The sequence below is a fragment of the Hyaena hyaena genome, unplaced genomic scaffold (assembly GCF_003009895.1).
Source record: "Hyaena hyaena isolate Hyena2069 unplaced genomic scaffold, ASM300989v1 scaffold_417, whole genome shotgun sequence".
In the NCBI taxonomy this organism is placed as follows: domain Eukaryota; kingdom Metazoa; phylum Chordata; class Mammalia; order Carnivora; family Hyaenidae; genus Hyaena; species Hyaena hyaena.
The window spans coordinates 498,545-523,670 of NW_024081050.1; the positions used below are offsets into that span (position 1 = coordinate 498,545).

The 25,126-nt window shown below is 34.2% G+C and overlaps 1 protein-coding gene across 2 annotated transcripts in view; it reads right to left on the reverse strand.

Moving 5' to 3' along the window:
• The window catches only part of NUP37 (nucleoporin 37), a 42,699-nt gene that overhangs the window by 12,665 nt on the left and 4,908 nt on the right, over nt 1-25,126 (reverse strand). For both annotated transcript variants that reach the window (XM_039252494.1, XM_039252495.1), the window contains exons 3-5: nt 19,821-19,945; nt 16,309-16,381; nt 14,554-14,648 (exon numbers count right to left, since the gene is read on the reverse strand). In XM_039252494.1, the coding sequence (XP_039108425.1) occupies nt 14,554-14,648; nt 16,309-16,381; nt 19,821-19,945 (293 nt within the window). The remainder of the gene's footprint in view (nt 1-14,553; nt 14,649-16,308; nt 16,382-19,820; nt 19,946-25,126) is intronic.

The following is a 25,126-nucleotide window of genomic DNA, read 5'->3' on the forward strand; positions in this document are numbered from 1 at the left end:
AGGTTGCATTCTTACTTCAGTAGTCATTTAAATAACAATAATTTCTACTGAGGGTGCTTAACACACACCAGACATACCCAATACCACCATTTAGGTGGCTTTGAATTAAAAATTACCAGATTAAAGGGTGGTTCAAGGAACAGATTCGTGGCTCCTCCCACTCTTTCTAAGACTTAGAAATCTATAGTAACAAGGGCAAAGTTACTCTGTGAGATGGCTTTCTATCTCCATTTCTTTTCTTTCCCCATAGTATAGAGATCAAGCCTTAGAAATCTCAGTAATGGCACTCTGTTGTTAAGAAGTGTGACTCCCCCACTCAGATCATCCTACACACTCGGCCATGCTTATATCTCCCTGGTACAGAGTGCAGCAGAGACAGCATGACACTTGGCAGAAGTGGTGAGTGGTTGGCAAAGTATTCACAGAATTCTGGTCTTTAAGAATTGAACTTACTCATTAGAATGCCTTAGACCTTTTCTTTTAGGGATTATGGTTCATATCTCACTGAGGATGATAAAATAATTTTAACAAACTTAAGGAATATATGTTTAAAGTCTAGGGAAAGATTTGCTTCAAAAAAAGTAGGCATATTTATTGGGCAATGCTCTTTTCTGTGCCAAATCACATTTTTTCAATTATTTTTACTTTCTTGTAGAAATTATAGGGTCTCCAATCATGAAATATTATAGTCACATATAAACATAAATGTTTTTCAAAATGACTACCTACTTGATTAAATACTTTAGAAGCATACTCTTCTCTTGCCAAAGCAACACTTTTCGTCTATATTTACTATACAAGGGCAACAACTATAATATAATTTAAGAGGGGAGTCACATTTACTAATGGTTTATGCAATTGTGTTTCATTCCCCACAATGAATAAGATTATTAATTATGGCAACTGAATATTTCTTTCTTCTCTATTGCTTCTTGCATAATAAAGTGCTGGGCTAGCATATATTTTTTACCACTACTGAAATAATATGAAGGTCTTGCAAATTCAGTGAGTCTCATGAGAGAATGGTTTAAAGGCTTCTTTTGATCTTATTCTAATATGTATTTGATTTTAGTTTGCCATTATGTAAATTGAATAAATGTGTACCAGAATATTTTCATGATTTCTTCCTTTGAAATGAGGAAAATCAGAGGTAAAAATTGTCAATAAAGACATTCTAGTTAATGAAGTTAATGAAGTGTATTTCTGTCCAGTGAACCAAATTTCAATCTAATTTTTAAATAGTATTTTATCCTGAACAGAACTTAACACTTAAAAAAAATGACTTAAAAAGGAGGAGGGCAATCCAGATTACTTTACAGGACTAGGATAAAGTGATTTATGGTTTATATTTATCTGCTTATTAAATAATTCTCAGTGGTTGCATAATTCACATACTAAGTATGCAAAATACAACAAATTGGCCTGAAATGAGTTATCGTAACTAAATAAGCTACAGATGGTACACTTTAAGTTGTTAACTCTTATTTCCCTTTTTGATAGATTCCATAATTTAGCTCTTCTCAAATCCCTTTGTAGAGTTCAACTCATTTTTGTTATTACTTCATGGTTCATCTAGTTAATATTATTTCCATCAGATAAAATCATATTCTTTTATTTTTTTTTGCAGCTCACCATACATAATAAAAACACATATATCTTCAGCATACAGCTCAAAGAGAATAGCACCCAAATTAAGAGAGAGTATTTCCAGAACTCCAAAAGTCATCTTGCACTTCCTTCTATTCACTACCTCCTTGTTCTCTCACAAAAAGCACACCATAGCTTACTTTTGCCAGGTCTGAACATCATACAAATGGAATCATACAGTATGTATTTTCTTGGTCAGGCATTTTTCACTTACAGTTAGATTTTGTGAGATTTACCAACATTACTGCATGTTGTTGTATTTTGTCCACTCTCATTGTTGCAGATAGTATTCCACTAAGTACTGTAATGTGTTTATTCATTTACTGCTGACACTTGGGCTGTTTCCAGTTTTAGCCATCAGCAATAATGTAGCCATAAATCTTCTTGCATATTTTTTAGTTAATATAGACATCTACATGCCCACCCCCCTTGCATACACATACACATACACACATGCACACACACCTCGGCGGGGGGGGGGGGAGTATTGACAGATTATAGTTTACAAATAGTTGAACTCTAGCAGGTGTTGTCAAATGGCTTTCCAGATTGCCTGTACCTTATTTTTCTTTTTTCTTCTCATATTTTTTTAAATTACCAACTGAAAAAAACCTGTATTGTCTCTGACAAATTTTCTGACAAAAACAATTTTAACAATCATCTGACTGGCAAAAGGTACTTTCAGTTATTTGTAAGAGATTTTTTCAAATCATCCCTTTTATCTTGCATGTTATTTTCATGTACCTATATATGGAAAAATTTGCATCAGTTTTAAAACGTAGTGAATACAGTATATAGAAAAAGGTCTTAACTGACTTCCTTCTGACAGGCTCTTCTTTTTTACCTCTGTAGTATTGACAGGAACAGGAAGTCTACTTTCTAATAGGCTTACACATGCATTTGTTGTAGACTTACCAAGGGGGATTATTTTGCTTAGCAAACCACTGTTTGTAAGTGGTGTAGACACATGCTTAATTATTAGTGTAATTACATAATTAGTATTATGTAAGCTGATGAAATATGAATGTGAAAGAGCTGTTACAATGAAATTAAGTTGAAGGTCACTTACTAAAGGCAAATTTATAACTTAAAAAAATGATCTTAAATTAGGCAAGTATGTCAGTAACAAAAGATTAAGCAATAAAAGTGAAAAGTCTAGATAATTTTGAATTAAGAATGCCTAGCAAATGTTTTCATTGTAGACGCTGTATTATGGGTATGGTTCATGCCAAAAAGAGGTCCAGTGCTAATCAACAGACTCAGAAATTAAGGGGGGGAAAGGTCTTGGCCTAATACAAAAAAAAATTGGCAACTAGCAAATTGGCAAATTTTCACATATATAGTATATTAAAAAAAGGTAGGTAGACCATCTCTTAAAATGATTTCCTGAGTTTACTCACTTTTTGAGACTAGCTTAGTTTAATCAATTAATTAAATTTAAATTCTAGTGTAGTTAACATACAGTATTACATTAGTTTCAGGTGTACAATATAGTGATTCAATACTTCCATATATTACTCAGTGCTCATTACAAGAAGTGTACTTTTAATGCCCATCACCTATTTCATCCATCCCCCACTCACCTCGCCTCTGGTAACCATTAGTTCATTCGCAATTTTAAGAGTCTATTTCTTGGTTTCTTTCTCATCTCTCTTTCTCACTTTTTTTCCTTTGTTGATTTGTTTTGTTTCTAAAATTCCATATGAGTGAAATCATATGGCATTTGTCTTTCTCTTACTGCTCCATCCATGTTGTTGCAAATGGCAAGAGTTCATTCTTTTTATGGTTGAATAATATTTGCTTACTTTATCCATTCATCTATTGATGGACACTTGGGCTGTTCCCATGGTTTGGCTATTATAAATAATGATGCGATAAACACAGGGGTGCATATATCTTTTCAAACTAGTGTTTTTATATTCTTTGGATAAATATCCAATAATACAATTCTTGGATTGTACGACAGTTCTATTTTTAATATTTTGAGGAATCTCCATATTCTTTCACAGTGGCTGTAACAGTTTGCACTGCTACCCACAGTGCACTAGGGTTCCTTTTTCCCCACATCCTCACCAACACTGTTTCTTAAATTTTTTATTTTAGTCATTCTGATAGGAGTAAAGTGATAGATAACTCATTGTGGTTCTGATTTCCATTTACTTGATGATGAGTGATGCCGAACATCTTTTCATGTGTCTGTTGGCCACTGTATGTCTTCTTTGGTGAAGTATCTCTTCATATCTTCTGCCCATTTTTTAATTGGATTTTTTTAGTAACCCTTTATCAGATATATCACTTGCAAATATCTTCTCCCGTTCAGTAGTTGTCTTTTAGTTTTGTTGGTTGAGTTTACTGGCTTTTTCATTGTTTAACAAACTACAGGTTTAGACCATGTCAGATAAGGGAGTTTCTATTGTAACAGGAAAAAATTCATAAATTTGAAAGTTCATATTAATATTTCAAAACTTATTGCTATTAAGTTTGTTTTTAATGAATAAAATTACTTAAAGTTAATTATAACCACAGATGCATACTTTTCAGGAAAGTGGTGCATCACAATAAAAGTTGTAAGGGTTCATAGGCTTTTTAGTTTTTTAATTAATTATTAGTGTAATTAGTGTAATTATTTGTTTTTGAGCAGGAGAAGGTGCAAAAAGGGTGAGGGGAAGAGAGTAGAGAGAATCTTAAGCAGGCTCCACACCCAGTGTGGAGCCCAATGTCATGACTGTGAGATCATGACCTGAGCTGAAATCAAGAGTTGGATGCTTAACTGACTAAGCCACCCAGGTGCCCCTCATAGAGTTTTTAATACACATAATCAAGTACATGGAAAGATAATGGACTATTTATAAAAACATAAAAATGTAACGTTACCAAGTTAAACTAATGAGCAAAAATCAACAGCTATATGAAATATATTGTATACTTATTTAAATGTTTGCAAGGGAAATTTCAAAGAAAAAGTTTTTAAAGTAAAATTAATTTACTGACATATTAAGAAGCCAATACTACAGATTAAATCAAAGGGCACTGGAGTATAGATAGCATCACTCTTCAAGGAAAATAAAATAAATGACTATAATTGTAACAAACACCTCCACCCCTCCCAACGCTGTGGACCTCAGTTGAGCTCTTAGATTTTAGCTGTAACATGTACAGATGGAGAGCTGTCCAGCTCTAAGGTTATGAATTATACTTACTTTACTTTTGGCAGTTTATTCTTAAAATTATTACCTCATTTCAGGCTGTGCTTTTTAGCTGAACATTAAGTATCCCTATTAAATTAATAAAAAGATCCCATAAATTGGGTGTTGGCATATTGCAGATATCCTAGATACTCTCAAGGGTCTTTTAAATTACAATTAATAGAGGGAGATGTTCCCTCTGAGATTCTGAAAGGAAATTTCCTGGGTAATACTCTGTTCTTTTATTTGTTTGTTCTCCATTTTGAATTGGCAGCTCATTGTGTGTTAAGGAGTTCATTATGGGAGGAAATTTCTGCTACCAAATGTTTCTGACAACACAGACAAAAGAAGGAATGGATGACATTAAATGACACATCTGTATGCATTTGGCTTTCTCTAAGTAGTAAAGTAAAAAATACTAACCGCAATCTTTCTAAAAGACTTGACTGGATCACATGAATCGCTGTGCTGATTAATATGAAAGCAAGAAAAAAAAAAAGGAATGCTGAGATGTAGTTATGAGGAGGAGAAGATACTTTACATGTTACTGGGTGCAAGAAAGGGACTTCAAATATTCTTTGACAACAAACACTTGTTTCATTGAGTTTTGTGATAACAAAATGAAGATTTTCACCTACCATTTCCAAATAATCACTAAGTTACTCATCACACTATGGATAATTTAAAAACGGGAAAAACATAGTAAAATTCCTTAGTAAGTGAATGCAGAATTAGGAAGAAGTGAAACAAATTACAAAGTAACTTAGTGCTAAAATGTCTGGTTTTACGTGCAAAAGGAGTTCGGAAGGGGGAATCCATATTAACTGAAAGCACAAATCTAGGGATAAGATGGGCCAATCTCCATATTGGGTATGGCAGGTTAGAATGGTGAATAAATAAACTGTCATCTGGGCAAAAAGCCTTTAACAGTGGAGGCAACCAAAAGGCATGATACAAAAAAATAAGAATTTTGTACAGGGTAATTTCAGTATTTGTCTATGTTTCAAATATAATCAGAAATAAGATTAGACTAATTCTAATTAGTCTAATTTTTCTTTTTAATGTTAGAGACTACTAAGCAAGTAGTATTAAAGTACTAGTAAGTATTAATGATAAAATAAATGGATAACCAGAAATTTTATTGACTTGAGAGTAAGAAGAATTTTAAGGGTGAAAATAAGAGATACTTGCATATGCTTATTTTACCCTTCAATAACAAAAACTAATGAGTCAAAAACAGAGTCAATAATCAAAGACTGTGTGTTTTGGAGGGGAGACAAAGGTGGCCTGTTTCAAACATAATACTAATAAACCAACTACACCATACATAAAATAATCTATCTTTGTAAATTTTTACGAAGCCTTGGAAGAGTTAAATATTACAAGCTCACATGTCGCTTCATTTTGTTTTCTTGAAATTACAAATTCAGGGGAAACTACAGGTTTATCATCACAGAGGTGAGAAACTAGACGAGGCTGCCCCAAGGGAGAATTAACATCTTATTTAACTTACATAGACAGATTTTTGAAGGATAGGAATTCTGAGAAATTTTGTCACATTTAAAAATAAATTCAAAATTAAACTCTCAACTGCGAAGAAATACCATATGGTAGTTTTCAAACAGATCATACAGACTGATTTCATCTTCAAGGAATTCAGAATAAAAGAACTTTTCCTTTAACTAACATAAACACCAGTCATACCATCCAGGAAACATTAGCATTTCATTATTTCCAAGAAAAATTTTTATATACTTTACAACCTTAAACTTAACTATACATTATAACTAAGGGAAAGTACTCTTTTTTAGTGACATAAATGGACTTTCAAAACAAATCTGAAAAATGTTTATGGATCTGATTCTCATTTATAAACTCCACTTCCTGCAACCACACGAGGGCCACATAAACCAGCTTACATTCCTGCAGTCACTGACATGGTCATACATCTTATGAAGTACTGGTTTTGGATTTCATGTACGAGGGCACATGAGAGACAACAAAGAGTTGAATATTAAGAGAGAGAGGTGACCAGTACCTGTTCATATAAAAGTTTAGAAAAGTCTTATATCACTTTCTAACTTTTACTCTATTATAATCTTGCATACTATTTCACTGCACTGAATTGAAAAAGGTCTGCAAATGTGATCAGCAGGTTTTAGTATGACTTTTGGATAGTTCTTATAGAGAAACAGATCCTTATCAAGGATCCACAGTTCCACACAAGGGAGGTAAACTATTACCAAACCCAAAACAAACTGTTTATTTTATCCCATTCTTAAAGCTCTTGTTGTAACTGTGCAATAATTGATTTTGATTTAAAATGTTACAAAAAATTACATGGAATTTTGGAAGGCAAGCAGGGAACTTTACTTCTGGACTTATTTAACCATAACATTATAGTAAATAATAAAAATTCTCCTGATTTCACTTTATACCCGGAATTACTTAGGCAAAGTTTATTTGCTCCTGAATAGGGATTCATTGAAGGCTCTCAGTCCCCTTCTTTCTGTTTCCTGCAAGGACTATTTTTAAATAGATTGCATATTCTGTCATCCTGGTTGGGGTAGGGGAGGAGGGGTGGGTAGGAACACTGCATCGTAACTATGGATTATGAAGATTCTCAAATGTACATGAACAGAAGTAATATGGAAAGAACTTGGCTGGCATGGGGTTCACAGAAGACATTTGATAGACATTCTTTTTCCTCTTGTATAACTTTTCAAAAAACAATACAATTGGTGTGAATATCTTAGGTAATTTAGTATTCCCTTGTCCCATGATTTAGTTACAGTCCTAAAAAAATCTTATTTATTTTTTATATGCTACCCCTTCTCCCATTCTTTTTTTTAATAATTAAAAAAAAATTTTTAACATTTATTTATTTTTGAGAGACAGAGAGACAGAACACAAGCAGGGGAGGGACAAAGAGAGAGGGAGACCCAGAATCTGAAGCATGCTCCAGGCTCTGAGCTGTCAGCACAGAGCCCAACGTGGGGCTCGAACCCACAAACTGCGAGATCATGACCTGAGCTAAAGTAGGCCACTCAACCGACTAAGCCACCCAGGCGCCCCTTCCCATTCTTTTTAAAAATGATGACAGCTAGAACATGACAACTACTAATATCCCATGTTTTATAGACAAAGAATGGCACATTACATGCTTCTATTATTTTAGTCTTAAACTAAGAATTCCTTGGTTTCTAGAAGCCAATTTTCCTTCACCATAAATTTTATCTAATATTTAAAAAGACTGTTGTGAGGGGAGTGGAGGAGGAAAGAGATTTACTTCTGACATCCTTTGTAGTTACAGTGAGTACTGGGTCTTCTATTTCTTTTGTATCCCCCAAAGTACTAAATGTTGGCTATACTAAACGTGTTTAATAAATACTTGTTGATCTGACTTGTTCTTACAGAACGGTACTGTTTTTAATATACAAGAACATCTGTTATTTGGCACTGACTGGGAATGAGATGTTCTGTATTAGTGAGTTTTTAAAATAATAAGCTTAACCCATTAAATACTTAAAGACCATTTTTACCTTTTTTTAGAGGTATGGGATAATAAGTCCTTCTAAATGAATATGTACTCATTTACTTCTCAAATATAATAATAATTTTAACCTTCTTTTGATAATGCTGGGTCCTAATTATGAACACCAGTATTGACATTTTCCTGTGCATATCCATACACGTATATACATGTATATGTATACATATATATATACACACACAAGTATGTGTATATATGTACATATTTACACACAGTGGACATGATAAGGGCCATAAAGGAAATGGTACCGAACAGCAGGCTGAATGCTACAACCCACGGGTTACTTGGGAATTTCTTTTCTTAAACACATCTGTTAGATGCTTTGTTTGGTGGTGGCAAGATGCTGTGACAGGTACAGAGTTGTATTCATTCCTCACATACTCACTCACTGAGTACTGCCACAAGGGCATTCAGATGCTATGATGACTCTAAGGTAGTAAAGCATGGCTGACTCTGAAAAATAACTTATTAGTGCAAAGTCCATAGCAATCTCCTCGAGAATAATTTTCCTTATCCTCTAGAAAAGTCTGTTTCTCTTTACTCTTCCTCATCTGAAAACTGCAGTAGGAAGTAAGAAGAAGGACCATGACATCTTCTTTTCAAGAGCTGGTATAGAATGTTTTAGCAAAGGTACTTTTTAAAAATTATAAATTCTATATAAGCAGAAGATAACATTTCTGTAGACATGACAATTCTGTCAGTTTTGTTAAGCTCTACAGAATGCTCGATTTTGAGCAGAATACACAGGTTATTTGAACACTTGCTTTTTCAATAATATAAAAAGACTAAAACTTAAAAAGCATTCAAGTAGAAATAGTGTCATGTAGTGAGCCAGGATCTGGGATTCCCCTCTATAAAACAACAAAAGCAAAGAAACCTTCCACATAAGGTTTTTGAGGATTAAATGAGTTAATCCATTAAATGAGAATGAAATTTAGAAATCCCACAAAAGGTGGGAGCATTTCAAGAGAGAAGACAGAGTTTTTGCAATGTTAGTATTCCATCCCATGGCATAACAGTGATTTTGTTATTATCCACATAAAAACTGACTGATTCCAAGAATGTTATCCTTCCTTAGTTTTTCAACTTGACATCCTATAATTTTTCTTATGTTATTTTTACTTTGAAAACCTTATTTCCTTCTTTCACTGTTTTCTATTAATACCAACGTGAGTTTTAGTCTAATACGGTAGTTTCACTCAGACACACTGAGCTATGACACTGCAGAACTCCAGATGGCACTATTTACATTGTACTTGATACAAACCATAACCCTGAAATCCTGAAATTTGGCAACCTTGCCTCTGCATTACATTTTCCTATCATGTTATTTTTCTGATATTCAGTATTATTCATTGTAAAGAGGGACAAAGACTACCTGAGTATCTACACACTGCACTGTTATTCTGTACCAATTAGTTCTCTTTTTTACAGAAATGTATAGTACAATTAAGGCACTAAAATAATTTTTTTATGAATATATATTTTGATAGCTTATATTTTCTATGAGCTAAAATAAATAAAATATTTATTTTAAAAAGGAGGTATTGGGACTGATAAGGAACTGCTGACTTAAATGAGAATTCAATTTTCTTATAAACCTACATAGATCATAGAATATTAAAGCTAGATGAAATCTTAGGTTACAGTATAATCTCTCACATTCTATAATAACATTTAAGATTATGAGTAGCCCTGTGGTTCACTGTTTAAATAAAGTTGTATCACAGAATGTAGAGAAGTCAGAAAGAGCTAACATAGTTTTAGATACAAATACATCTTCTCAGGATAAATGTAAAAACCGTCACTCAGACAGGTGAATATGAATGCAGGTACTAGGGTCAGACTGCCTGATATTCCTGTTCCTCTACTTAACAGCTCTGTTCCTTTCCACAAATTACTTAGCCTCTCTTTCTTATATTCCCATCATGTAAATGGGCATAAAAATAGTACTTATCTCAGAGTTGTTGTAAAAATTAATTAAATTTACATAGGTAAGGTAAACTTAGAGTGGTGGTTAACATACAGTAAAGCACTCAATAAAATATTTAGTAATATTTTTGCTTATTAATATTATAATTCATTTATAGAAAATAAAATACCTTTGTCAGTCTTGGAGAAGCCTGAAATGGCTTCCTGTGAAATTATTTACATCATGATTATTAAAAATAAGTCAATGATTACCCATCACTGCCCCCCCCCCCCCCCACTTCCCTCTCTCTCAACCCCTCAAAGAAAAAAAAAGTCAGTGCTTGCCAAGTACCTAGCATGGTGCCTGGCACAGTATACACTTGATACTTGTCAACTGAATGTACTAGTCTATACATTAATTGATTCTCAATACATTTATTTGTTCTTTATAACAAGTGACAACTTTTCAACAGATTGACATGCTAGTACAAGTAAGAAGTATCTTTATTTTGTCTGATACAGAATTTGGCAATTTTCAATATAATACATAAACTTTATGAACCTGTTCAGGGGATGTATTGTTTTGAAATGATGTCCCTAAGGCCATAAATCTAGCTAATTATAATACTGTCTCTCTCTTGGAAATGACAACAAACAGTAGAAAATATGCATAGATCAAAACACTTATTTTAAAAATTATTTAAGTTGGCACTGAGTCAGGGCGAAATATTCATTCTACTCTTTATAGTACAAAATGTTATTTTTAAGAGTTTTCTAGTTTTAGCTAGATATTATTGAGGACTTTTGCGTCAATATCTGTAAGGGATATTGGTTTGCAGTTCTCTTGTAATGCCTTTGGTATCAGGATAATACTGGCATCACAGAATGAGTTAGAAAATGTTCCCTTCTTTTCTATTATCTATAAGCATTTGAGACACTGGTGTTGAATCTTCACTAAATGTTTAATAGAATTCACCAGTGAAGCATCCTGTCCTGGGCTTTCTGTGCTGGGAAGTTTCTGACTACTGATTTGATCTCTTTGTTACAGGTCTATTCAGATTTTCTCTTGGAGTTTTGGGAATTTTGTGTTTCTGGGAATTTACCAGAATTTTATCTATGTTAATTTGTTGGTGTGTAACTGTTCATAGTATACTCCTAAATCCTTTTTATTACTGTAAGGTTGGTAGTAATGTCCCACTTTTTCTGATTTTTCTAATTGGAGTATTCTCTTGGTCTAGCCAAAGGTTTGTCAATTTTGCTCTATCTTTTCCAAGAACCAACTTATGGTGTCACTGATTCTCTATGGTTTTCTATTCTCTGTATATCTCTGCTATAATCTTTATTTTATTTATTTTTTTAATGTTTTTTATTTATTTCTAGGAGAGAGAGAGAGAGAGACAGCGTGAGCAGGGGAGGGTCAGAGAGAGAGGGAGTCACAGACTCTGAAACAGGCTCCAGGCTCTGAGCTGGCAGTCAGCACAGAGCCCGATGCGGGGCTCAAACCCACGAACCGCAAGATCATGACCTCAGCGAAAGTCGGACACTTAACCGCCTAAGCCACCCAGGCGCCCCAATCTTTATTTTCTTCCTTCTGCTATCTTTGCATTTCCTTTGTTCTTTTTCCTTTTTTTAAGATATAAACTTAGGTTACTGATTTCTTATTTTTTTTTAAGGTTTATTTATTTTTGAGAGAGAGAGACAGAGCGTGAGCAGGGGAGGGGCAGAGAGAGAGGGGGACACAGAATCTAAAGCAGACTCCAGGCTCTGAGCTGTCAGGGCAGAGCTAGATGTGGGGTTTGAACTTGTGTACCATGAGATCATGACCTGAGCAAAGATCAAGAGTCAGATGCATAACCACCTGAGCCACCCAGGCACCCCTGAGAAGTTTTTCTATTGTAGTCCTCTCAGAATTCCTTCTTTCCTCTGTGACTATAAAGTGTATAATAACTACTAATCTTCTTACTTTAAACTTCTTGATTTATGCTGTTTCTTTTAAAAGTTTTAATCTATATTGCTTAGCTTTTGGCCCAAGAGGTCTGACTTTAATAGCCAATTGGAATTACCCTTTAATTCTGATTGAATTAAGCTGATTAATTCTAAATTTGGGTCCCTAGCTATTCCTAAAATAGTGTTATCAACCCCCAAATCTCAATGGCTTACAAAAATAAGCATACATTTCTCGCTCATGAATCTGTGGGAAGCTCTATTTCATAATGCCACATGGGTCCATATTTGTTCTGTGTGTTTTTTATTCTAGGACCAGTAGCTATTTATGCCACTCTCATAGAAGACAGAGGACAGTAGGTCAAGACAAACCAGGTACATCATCTAAAGTGTCTGCTGGTATCATACCTGCTAACATTGCATTGGCTTAAACAAGTCACACAGCTAAGCCCAATGGAGTGGGAAAATCTCCTCCTTCCATGGGAAGAGGGGCGGGAGCGTATTTGTTGAACAATAACATCACTGACCACACTCAATAACATCACTGACCACAATCTAGCAAAATAAGGCAATTAGGTACAACACAGCAAGTTTTTTTTTTTAAGTTAAATTTATTTAAAGGGGTTACTTTGAAGTTAAGTCTTTCTCCTTTTTAGAGCAATAATGTTCTTACTTTCAGAAAATGATGGTAATAATAGAAGGCAGTAGACCTTTTAAAATTCTTATTACTTGACAAAATAAGAATTTGGCAACCCTTTTTCAGTCCCCAAAATTTTAGGACAATTTTACTAGTTTACAAAAACCCCAAATTCTACAATAAGAAAAAAAAGTAATCACAGACCACTGGATGTAATCCCAGGTCTTTGGCTATTGTTCACTACTCAGATGCTATTCCTTGGCGTGCAAAGACACTCATTTTCCCGCTTCTCAGGTTTCATTATTCCAAATGCTTGTGATTAGGAAAGTCCATGTGTTAGAGAACTAAAATGTCATTATTTATATCTAGTGATCTATTCTAACTTTTACCTTAAATATAGTCCCATTTAGTCTTCAGCTCTCTATACAAACTTGGTTTTGTTAACACTTGAGGCCCTAAAATCTTAATGGCATGTAAATCTTTCATGTCCTTGACATAAAAATTTTAACAGGCAGTACATAAAGAATAATGGGCTATGACTCTGTAACTTTAAAAGGATGAGCTGTTATGATTAAAATTAACACGTACCTAGTGGCTTTACTTCCAATGTGAAAGGACACATTTAATGGTTTTATATGTATACAAGTGTTTACGAATACTAATGATTTTGTTCTAGCCTTATCAAACATTAAAATACCATGCAAAATAAGCTGTGGGGTATTTTTCCTCATAGTACTGTTAAAGCAAATGAAGCGATTGGCACTCCTATTGAATTCCCTCATTTAACTCCTTACTCCTCAGCTTATTTCCACCTCCTACTCTTCATCTTGTTCTTTACTTGTGATAATCTCCAGCTTTAGGCACTATTAAAAAATGTTATAGCTATCTCATCCATTCCAAACTTGGGGTGAGGTGGAAGAATGTGATATTTAAACACATTATATCTATAGAAAACCTTTACCTTTTATCTTAAAACAATTTTTTTACTGTTTATTCTTGAGAGAGATGGAGAAAGAGCGAGTGCGAGCGAGCGCACAAGGAGGGGAGGGGCTGAGAGGGACGGAGACACAGAATCTGAAGCAGGCTCCAGGCTCTGGTGTCAGCACAGAGTCTGAGTTGGGGCTTGAACTTATGAACTATGAGACCATAGATGAACCATGAGCTGAAGTTGGTTGCTTAACGGACGGCGCCACCCAGGTGTCCTTACAGAAAGCCTTTAATATAGAGACTTAAATTTGTCAAAATAGGAAATTTCCCATGAGTCTTAGTTTAGCAAATGACATTTGCAATCCATTACTAAACATTAACTTATCAGACAGGATCTGTGAAATAACTTCATACTATAGCAATTGCCTTTTAGTATCCTAGTCATCTTACCCATTATTGGAGAATTTGACCCATTAAACATTTAAATTTCCAGAGTGTACACATCTAAAATAAGAGGCATAGAGGCATCCATGAGTCAGCAAGGGAGAGTTTCCAGTAACTGGGATGAGAACTCAACTTACCAGTTACGAAACTCATGTTTGTGTCATGCTTATAGTTTAAACCCAGTATACTTATTTTACATTTTATGGAGTATATATACAAGTTACATTTTCTCTAATTTTTCTAAGGTAATTCTCATTAAAATAAGATGAATATTTAAAAACGTGGCTTTAACATAAGCAACATACCTGCAGGTATGATCATCACTCACACTTGCAAGTTCTTGGCCCTCTTTGGGCTCAAACACCAAACCATTAATGAAATCTGAATGGCCCTCTAAAACCTGACAAGAGGGGAAAAGTTAATAAGTACACAGGAAAATAACCTACAATATTCCTACCTAATATTTTTACTTCACCGCCTTAAAAGCTTTCACTGCATGCTTCCTTTTTCTATAAATATTTCTTAAGCAATTTGCTATTTTTAAAGCATGATTTATACACCCACTTTTCTGGAAGGTTTATCTTGGAAAGAAGCTGATCATTCAACACACAGCTATTAGCTTGATCTTTCTTTTCTAGTATGCATTTCTTACAAAAACACACACACATACTTTTTTTTTTTTTTACTGTACCTGTCCTCGTATCACCTCCTCTTATTACATAAAGCTTAAGCAAAAATTAAAGCTAAGAACTTGAATTGAAGAACTTTCTAGTGGCACTGATATAGAGTCCCCCTCAACTTTTTAACTCACACCTACTACTCTGCACGCTCACTATCTAATAAACACATATGGATTTCACCTTCTAATGTCTTTATTCACTTCCTCAATGTGACTGCCATCACTGGAGACAGCATTAGAAGCCCATAATTACAACAACCCAGAAATCCAGTTTTATTTTGTGGCGAGAACATTTAAGATCTACTCTCTTTTTAAAAAAAAAAACTTTTTTTGTTTTTAAATGTTTGCCTTTTTTTTTTTTTTTTTTTTTGAGAAAGAGAGATGGAGCATGAGCAGGGGAGGGCAAAGAGAGTGGGAGACACAGAACCCGAAGTAGGCTCTAGGCTCTGAGCTATCTGCCCAGAGCCTGATGCGGGGCTCAAACTCATGAACCATGAGAAGATCATGACCTGAGCCAAAGTTGGACACTTATCTGACTGAAACGCCCAGGAGCCCCTAAGATCTACTCTCTTAGCAACTTACAAGTACGTTAACACATACTGTTTATTATATTCATTATGCTGTATGTTAGATCCCCAGAACTTATTCATCTTATAACTGGAAGTTTGTACCCTTTGACAAATATCTCCCCATTTCCCTCACCCCCAGCAACCACAATTATACTTTCTGTTTCTGTGAATTCGGCTTTTTAAAATTCTACATATAACTGAGATCATACAGTATTTTTCTTTGTCTTATTTTACACGCTTATTTATTATACTAATATAAAACATATACATAGGGCTTACTATGCACAAAGTATTGTTCTAAATGTTTTACGTGAATTAGCTCAGTCAATGCTAATAGTCCTATGAGGCAGATGCTATGATTATCCCCATTTTACAGATAAGGAACTGAGCACAAAGAAATTGGGAACTTGAACAGTCACACTGTTATTAAAGTGGTAGAATTGGGCTTCAAACCCTGGTAGTCTGGCTCCTGTATCTGTGCTCTTAGATACCTTGTAATCTCACCTTGCCCTATGCTGTGCTGATTCTGGTTCTCCTCAAGTCTGACTCTCAACTCTATGTGTGTTCATATCTATTATACTCCTACTATACCCAAATGTGAATTTCTAATTTTCATTCATTTGCTGTGCCTATGTAATATTTTAATAAATGCTATCATATATATAACCTATAGTCTTTACCATACCTAAAACAGAGTAAAATAGAGTAAGATGACCAGTAAATGTCATTTTAAATTGAGATAAATTCAATTAAGAAAGCAAAAATAAAAAATGTTTTCAAATAAGAATTACGAATTATACTTGTCAACATACCTTGTATTCATTTTTATCTTGAAGATCTGAAGTAAATAATCTTATTTTCATATCAGCAGCTGAAGTACAAAATCTGGAAGTAAAAAAACAAAAACCAACACAAATCAGTAATTAGAGCTACAAGTAGAAACAAGGACGTATCTCACATATATAACATCAAGTGAACACAGCAGGGTAAAAGAAGGATATTATTATTCCATTTGTATGAAAGTTCTTACGTAGGAAAAAATAAACTATATTGTTTTAGAGATATATACATAGCTGATAAAACTACAGGGAAACAAAGCAAGAAAATAAATGATTGCCATAATAATCATGAGAATAATTATGTTTAAGAGGAAGGGAGGGTAATTTAGGAGGGACAGTGGGAGACCTTGGGTACTGGCAATGTTTTTTATTTCTTTCCCTGGATGATCATTACATGGGTGTTTCTTTTGTCATACTAATGTTAAACTGCATATGAATTTTTTTCCTTTTGCACTTTTGGGCATGTATGCTATATTTTATAACATACAAATTAAAGAAAAAAAAAACCAACCAAGCTTATAGTACCTAATTCTTCTTCTTTGAATTTGTCCCATTATTGTTTTGGGTATTCATATTTTCCCACTCAGAGGAAATTCTAGGACAGACTTACTATAACAACATTACTACTGTGAGGGTCTCCTAAAGTAGATTTCCTTATAGTGATGTCATAAGAAAGCATTTAAAAATCTCTCACCAAAATATCACTTCTAAAATAGAAAAAGGCTATTTTAGAAGGTTTTTAAAAGAAACATCCCAAGCAAAACAGTTTATAAAGAAGGTATTAGTAAGAGAATAAGGTCAAGTTCAATAAAAACATCAGAAAATAGAGGCCTTAGAGGGATCAAAGGTTATTTACTTAAAAAAGAATTAATGAAAGAATCTCATTAAGATTAAAAGAGGAGGCGCTTCGATGGCTCAGTCAGTTGAGCATTTGACTCTTGACTCTAGCTTGGGTCATGACCCCAGGGCTGTGGAATCGAGCCTGGCAGTGGGCTCTATGCCCAGGATGAAGCCTGCTTGAGATTCTTTCTCTTTCTCCTTCTGCCCCTCTCCCCAAATTGTGCGTGTGCTCTCTAAAAAAAAAATTAAGAAATAAATAAAACTAAAAGATAAAACACACACATACAAAACTTTATGGCAAATCTTGTGGTGTTCTACTTTTCTCCAAACTTTGCTGCTTAAGTTTATACATGGTACGTATATTTACATCATCCTTTAATTAAACCATAAAGACTGAGAGAACAGAGGTAAGGTGAAAGAAAAGCAAGTGGGGATGAACAGAGACAGAGAGAGAGAGAGGCAGAGAAAGAACTGAAAGTAACTAAATGCTGAAGATAAAACATTAGGAATGGGTTCTTTCTAACTGTAAGTTAACAATGGTAGGACAGACACAAAGTTATATACCTCAGTCATTTTGATAGACCACTGTTCAGTCATGAAAAAAATGGTATTTACCTTGGATTATAAATATAAAAAAGTAAAGTTAAAATATATCAAAACTTACAAATACAGTTTAATCACAATTGTGCAAAACTATTTATGAAAAAATAGGGTCCTAGGTGTGTAGATGGCGTTTAAAAATGTTTTTGTATATTCCAAATTTGATATAGTAAATGTGTATTATTTTTATAATAAAAATAATTTATTTATTTAAAAACAAAATTATGCTGTCTACCTGCTCTAAAAATACTGTCTTTAAAATTAATGGCTGGTTAATGTGCTGAATTTATTATACTATTTGTAGAGTTCTCCCCAAAATTTGAGGCTGCTTATCAAAAAGCAACAAAAAAGATGAAACAATATAGCATATCCATTAAAAGGAGGACAGGAAAACAGGCACCAAGGAGAACCATGGGAAGAAGACAGTTTCTACAGCTTTAAAAATGTGCTAGCAAATGCAAAGAGACTGCCTGACTTTTATTTAGCTTCAGATTCTGTGAATACTTCTTTTTAATATAAAAAGAAATAAACAGCAAACTGGCTGCTGACAATGACCTATGTATATTAACAAATGCTGTTGTGTGGATTATTTAAAATTCAGTTAGCTAAAACCTGTAAAGCTTCTAGAAGAAAATAAACATCTTTGTTGCAGGCAAGCATTCTTTAGTTAGGAAACAGGACGCATATGAAAAGGTGCTCAACCTCTTGAGTCGTCAGGGAAATGTTGTGATACTAACCAAATTAAAGACTGACAACAACTAAATGTTGAAGAGTTGGTAGAGGAAGTTGAACATCTTTAGATTATCGGTGGGCATAAAAAATGGTAGAACCACTATGGAGATCGGTACTTTTTTAAAAATGTTAACTTACGTCTACCCTCTGATTCTACTGATTCTCTTAGGAGTAGGAGCAATTCTACTCCTAAGAGAAATAAAACCATGTATCTACTAAAAGCTATATATAGGGATGCTCATAGCAACTTTAGTCATAATAACTAAAAACTGGACACTGTCCTGGTGTCTATTTACAGAAAAAGTTACAAATAGTGGTATTTACACAGTGTAATGGAATACATTACAAAGTAATAAAATAAATAAAAAGAAAACCACTGGTATTCCTAACATGGATAAATTTCAAAAACATTACACTAGACTCAAAAAATACATTCTATACAACTCCATTTATATGAAGTTCTAGAATAGGCAAAACTAATTTCTGAAAATTAGATCAATGGTTGCTTTGGCAGAGGATGGGGTACATGGATTGACTGGGAAGAAGCACAAAGAACCGTTTGAAGTGATGAAAATGCTATGTATTACCAGCATATGGTTATACAAGTGTATGCATGTCAACACTGATCACAGTACCCTCAGAAATTGAGAATTCCATTGTATTTAAATTATCCTTTAATTAAAAAAAATTAGGTTAGCTCAGTAAGAGCTAATCTGGCTGCTAAGCTGTTTACTAAAAGAAGACATATCTTTTAGATTAGATAGCTGCAGAAGCAAGGTTAGCGTTTTGTGATAAGCATTAAATAATCTGACATATTATTATTGCCTTTGTGAAGAAGGCCTAAGCAGGTAGTGTCAAGATTTTTCTCAAAAAGCAACTGTTCCTTTCAAATATTTTCATAAAAACTGAAGCTCAACTATTAGAACTGTAGTTTTAAATACTGTTAAACATGTACATGTGACATTGGCCTGTGTGTGCAGCAGTAAGTTTGATTAATGACTCAACCACATTTACTTATTTCAACAGGGTTGTACTTTCAGTAAGTAGTGAACTCAGTGAAGAATCTGTGAAGACCACAAATGATTTAGGTGAAGCTCAAGTAAAAATTTATACAGTCAGGCCCAAACATATACTCAAGGCACCACTACCATGTTGCATATTTAAATCACATATTCAGATATCAAGAATAATTACAAAATAATGGCCGATGGGGAAAAAGGGAATGGGGGAAAAAGGTCCTTGTGATCAAACACTTCAGATCACTTAAGACAAAGGACATTAATAAATACTGCATTTAATAGTTTTAAACTTACTTGATTACTGGAGGCAATGAATCAAGTCTAGTTTCTGGGCTCCAAGCTATGCCATCGACCCTGACTCCATGCTGAAATGTACGTAGTGTTTTATACTGAATTCCGGCAATGTCTGCTTCTTCCTCCTAAACATACATAGTAAATGATTTAATAAGTTATGAGAACAAACACTATAACACTTTGATTTCATTATGATGAAGAATTCATCAGGAGGCCATATATATTCTTTTGTAAGTTCAAAAACAGATTAGATACTGAGATTTAAGTGGTTTACTGAACAACAATGACAAAAATCGCTATAACTTTCTAAGCCTCATAGAGTATCTCTCTAGAGCAACTAAAACCAGACAGTAAACATGTTATACTTTATCTTGCTTAGAAGACATTTAAAAAAAACTTTTTCTTAACATTTATTCATTTTTGAGAGACAAAGACAGAGCACAAGTGGCGAAGGGGAACAGAAAGAGGGAGACACAGAATCTGAAGCAGGCTCCAGGCTCTGATCTGTCAGCACAGAGCCTTATGTGGAGCTCAGACTCATGAACCATGAGATCATGACCTGAGCTGAAGTCAGATACTTAACCGAATGAGCCATCCAGGTGCCCTAAGACATTTTATTCCTAACAGTAAACATATTTCACAGTAAATGCAATGAGAATGGAATGCTCTAAGAATCAAAATATTCTAGATAAATGAATTACCACACATAGATTATCAACTGACAATATTAAAAAATACATACCAAATATAAAGTTTTGATTATGTTGCCTCAGTCATTACAATGAATATCAATAATTTTCACATAGTATTATATATGGCACTATACATGTCTAAGATGTTACAAATTGTTCATCTAATACTATTACAGTCTATGAATAGTGGATATGTTGATACAATCTGGTTAATTTAGCCTTTCAGATATTGGATGCTTAATTAAAGTCAGCTTATTTACCTGCTCGGTACTAGTAACATGATTTCAGTTTATCTTCATGGGAAGATGAGGAAGAAAAAATGAATTTTGAAAAACCAAGTCATCTAGGTCTGGCAATATGGATATTCACCTGAAAAGCTTTCCCATTACAAAAATAATGTAAAAGTCCAAATCCAGGGAGGCAACTGAGCACTGAGGCATGCAGCTATCTTAAGTATTTCTGCCCACATCCAAGAACTAATGGCTTCAGTTTACAGGGCAAAAAGACAAAGCTTAGTGTCTGCAGAAGAAAGGATGATTAGAGACTTCTGCATATATCCAGGACTTTTAAAGGTGAAGTAGGAGTAAAACCAGAAAACCAAAACTACTCTGCAAAATATCTACCGTGAGTGAAGGCTAAGAAAGAGAAATGCCACTTACAAGAAAATCTCAACCATAAACTGGTCTTCACATGAGTTTGGGGCCTGAATTCACACTAACTATGCGCTTCAGAAAATGACATTTTAAAATGGTCATATGTTGGTAGTGGCCCTGAGCGCTTGACAGACAAAGGTACATTCTCTTTGGATGAACTACCTCTATCCAGGTTTCAAAAAGTTCCGCCATAGTTCAATCAAATATGACTTTACACGCGTGCACTCATATATGTGGGAAAAAAAGTATCACAAACACAAGTATGAGTAAGCAGCAAGAGATTACCAAAAACGATTAGGCATTTAAAAAAGAACCAAACAAAACTTTTAGATGAAAATACCATAAAGGAAAAAACCCCAATGCTTAGAGCAGCTGGAAGACAGACTTGAAAAAATTACTCAGAATGGAGCAGTGAAGAGAAGAGGGATTCAATGAAAAATTCCACCACATATCTAATTGAGGTTGTAGAGGAGTGAATAGAAGGAAGAGGCAATATTTGAAGAGATAATGTCAAAGGATTCTCCACTTGATGACAGGCACCAATATGCACATTTAGAAAGAACAATACATCCCAGGTAGCTTAAATAAAAAAAAATCTGCAGGCAGATACAACATAGTGAAGCTTCAGAATATACACACAAATCTCATGATATGTGTATATGTGTATATACATATTGAGGGAGAGAATGGTGGGGAGGCAGAAGGCCGGGTGTGTGTAGGGGGTGAGGGGAGGTGTAAGCAACAGGAGCCAGAAGAAAAGACAGGTTTCCTACACAAGAGATTTCCTATAAAAGGACAACCATAGACTTCTCAGCAGAAACAACAAATGTATGAAGACAGTAGAATAAGATCTTCAAAATGATGACAGAAAAAACTCTAGAACACTTCATTTTAAGAATGAAGCTGTATTAAGGATATTTTCAGAAAAAAAAAAAACCAAGACTTAGCATCAATAAACTCTCGCTAAAAGATCTCTTAAAGCAGAGGGTGGCAACCAAGGACAGGCAAAATTTGACCTATGGCTTGGTTTTGTTGGCCCATGAGCTGAGAATCATTTTTAGATTTTAAAGGAGTTGTAAACAACATAGAGTAACTTGTAACAGACCCTTAGAGTGGCTGGAAAAATCTAATATATTAGAAATTATTTAGTAGTAAAAATTTAGTAGTAAAGTTTTTCTTATAGTAGAGAATGTACTTCCAGGTGAAGAAAAATGACCCTAGAAGAAAGGCCTGAGATACAAGGAAAAGTGAGTAAAAAAATCAAATGCAAGCAGGTGGATTAATCTAAACAAATGTTAGCCACAGAAAACACTTAAATTCATGTGTTAAATTGTAAAGAAAAATGACAGAAATAAAATATGACAGTAATGTAAGTCTGAAGGGAGTGGTAATAGTTCAAGAGTCAAAGATCCTTATTTTGCTCAAGAAGTTAAAGATATTAATTTTGACTTTGTCTAATTAAGTGTGTATGTTAAAGTGTTTTTGGTAACCATTAAAATAAACAGTATATACAACCAAATTATCAGGGAAGAAAACAATTAAAGGAGGAGGTAACAAAACACAAACAGAAGACATAAAAATATGCATATTGGCAAGGTTTTCAAGAGTAAAAAACAAAAAGTAAGCTAAATCGCCAACAGAATACATTAATCATGCTATATTTGTATATCATATAACAATGAAAGTAAATGAACTCTGACAGGAGGAATCTAACAAATACATTGGTAATAGGAACATACTGTAGAAGAAATTTCCATTGAAATAAAGGTTAAAACATGAAAAATATACTAATTTGCAACACCTACATATACGGTAACTCTATAAAGAAAAACAAAGAATCTCCAACACAAAATTTCAGATATGGTTACCTCGTTGGTGTGAGAAGGAAAGGCGGTAAGGGGAGAACACCCAGAGGGCTTTGAAGTAATTGCTAATGATCCATTGCCTAAGCCAGGTTTTGGGCATAAAGGAACTTATTATTATTATTATTATTTTAAAATATTCGTTTAAGAGAGAGGGGGGAGGTGCAGACAGAGGAGAGAGAATCCCAAGCAGGCTTTGCACTCATAGCCCCGATGCAGGGTTTGATCTTACCATGAGATCGTGACCTGAACTGAAATCAAACACTGGATGCTCAACTGATTGAGCCACCCAGGTGCCCCTATTTTATTATTCTTTACACCTTTTACAGACAATACATATTTTAAAATAATTTTTATAAGCTTAAGATATTATAATTTAAAAATAAGTAAATTCTTGTCTTCTTATTTAAATCAATACTGAGTCTAGAAACCATAGCAAAAATTTTCATGACAGATTTGCCCAAGGAATCCTCTGTATTAAGTGGCTATAGTTATCTTTTATAAGTTATCCTTTATAACACTTTTATAAGTTTATAAAGTTATATCATCAGGGAAAAAATCTGGAGCAGGTGAAACTTATTATTTAATGGAATACTTATGTCTACATAGATAGAAATATTACCTAAAGGCCTGTTTTAATAATTCCCTTCATTCTGAATCTAAGTACAAAGTTTTAGAATGAGTACTTTAACTGAATCCTATGGGATGTGTAGATTTTTCCAGGATAGCCTTCGGGATCCTAGAAAAGCCATTTCACAGATAGATTACACAGGGCTTTCTCCACATTATTCAGATGGCCCTTGAAAATAACTTTAAATTTCAGATGAACTTAGAGTTAACAGCAAAAAATTTTTCCATAGATGAAAAAAAGGAAATAGAAATGCACTTATCAAGGAAAGAAAAACACTGTCAACTTTTATTACTTCATAATCTGTGCGTATAATAACTGTATAGTTAACAGCCAGATGTGCCAAGGCAGCAACCACTAAGCAATTTTAAAATAAGGTTAAGAGCCTAATCATAGCTGACTTCATAGTTTGGGTTACGTCTATTTTTCCACACTGGACAAATCAATCTTCTAAAAATGAAGTTTTCACCATCAAAACACACATTACTTTGCTACTGTAACAACAGTGTTGACAATTGGGTCCTACAGTTTGTTACCCAAAGTATATACAGAGTTTTTGGGTGGCGGATGGAGATAAAGAAGTTCTAGGGACTGTATAGCCTGAGCTTTATGTATTACCAGTGAAACCTTTTTTCCTGGCAGCAATGTCTGCCATGGAGCCAACTAAAAGGCAAGGGTGTGTGTGTGGTATAGGCAGAGACGAATGCTATTTTAAGTTTAGTTTCGGGTGTAGGCAGTATTGTATAGACAGGAAATTAAGATACTTTGGAAAACTTGCTACAATACAAATCATTATATAAGGCTCTGGCGTATTTGAGGTTGGGGCAAAGCCAGGTTGGTTGAAAGGGCTATTCTAAGGGTTTGAAATTGGCAGGCCTTCCCACCACACCCTTTTAAGGCCAAATACAGAATTTTAGTCAGATGAGACTTTGGGTAACAATTTAAGTCCACTTCTTTCATCTCACACTTGAATTTATAGAACATCTGAAGAGTCTGCAGACAGTGACAGGAAATTAGCTACTTTTGGGGGGGACCTTATTCAACTCAGGGGTAGTTCTAATTAGAAGAGTTCTCTTTAACATTAAACCTAAATCTGTTTCCCTATAAATTCTACTCACTGCTCCTGCTTTCTGAAAACATATGGATGAAGCCAACTTCAGTGATGGTGTCTGACCACAGCTGATCTCTCCTTAGGTGAACACACTCAAAGAGCAGACTCAGCATCAGTCTTAAAGCACTATTAAGCCATAACTCCACTCAGACAGATTTGACAAGTAACACACAATACGTTTACCATTCAAAGTCTAATTTCTCTTTCACATGACAATTTTAAACATTTTAATAACATTCTGAAATCCGTCTTTGAATACATCATCTCCTTTGCACCATAATATACACTGCTGAGAACTGAAGGAAACATTAAACAACCCTGACAATTTATACAGGAGAATATAGAGCTACACTGTCCAGT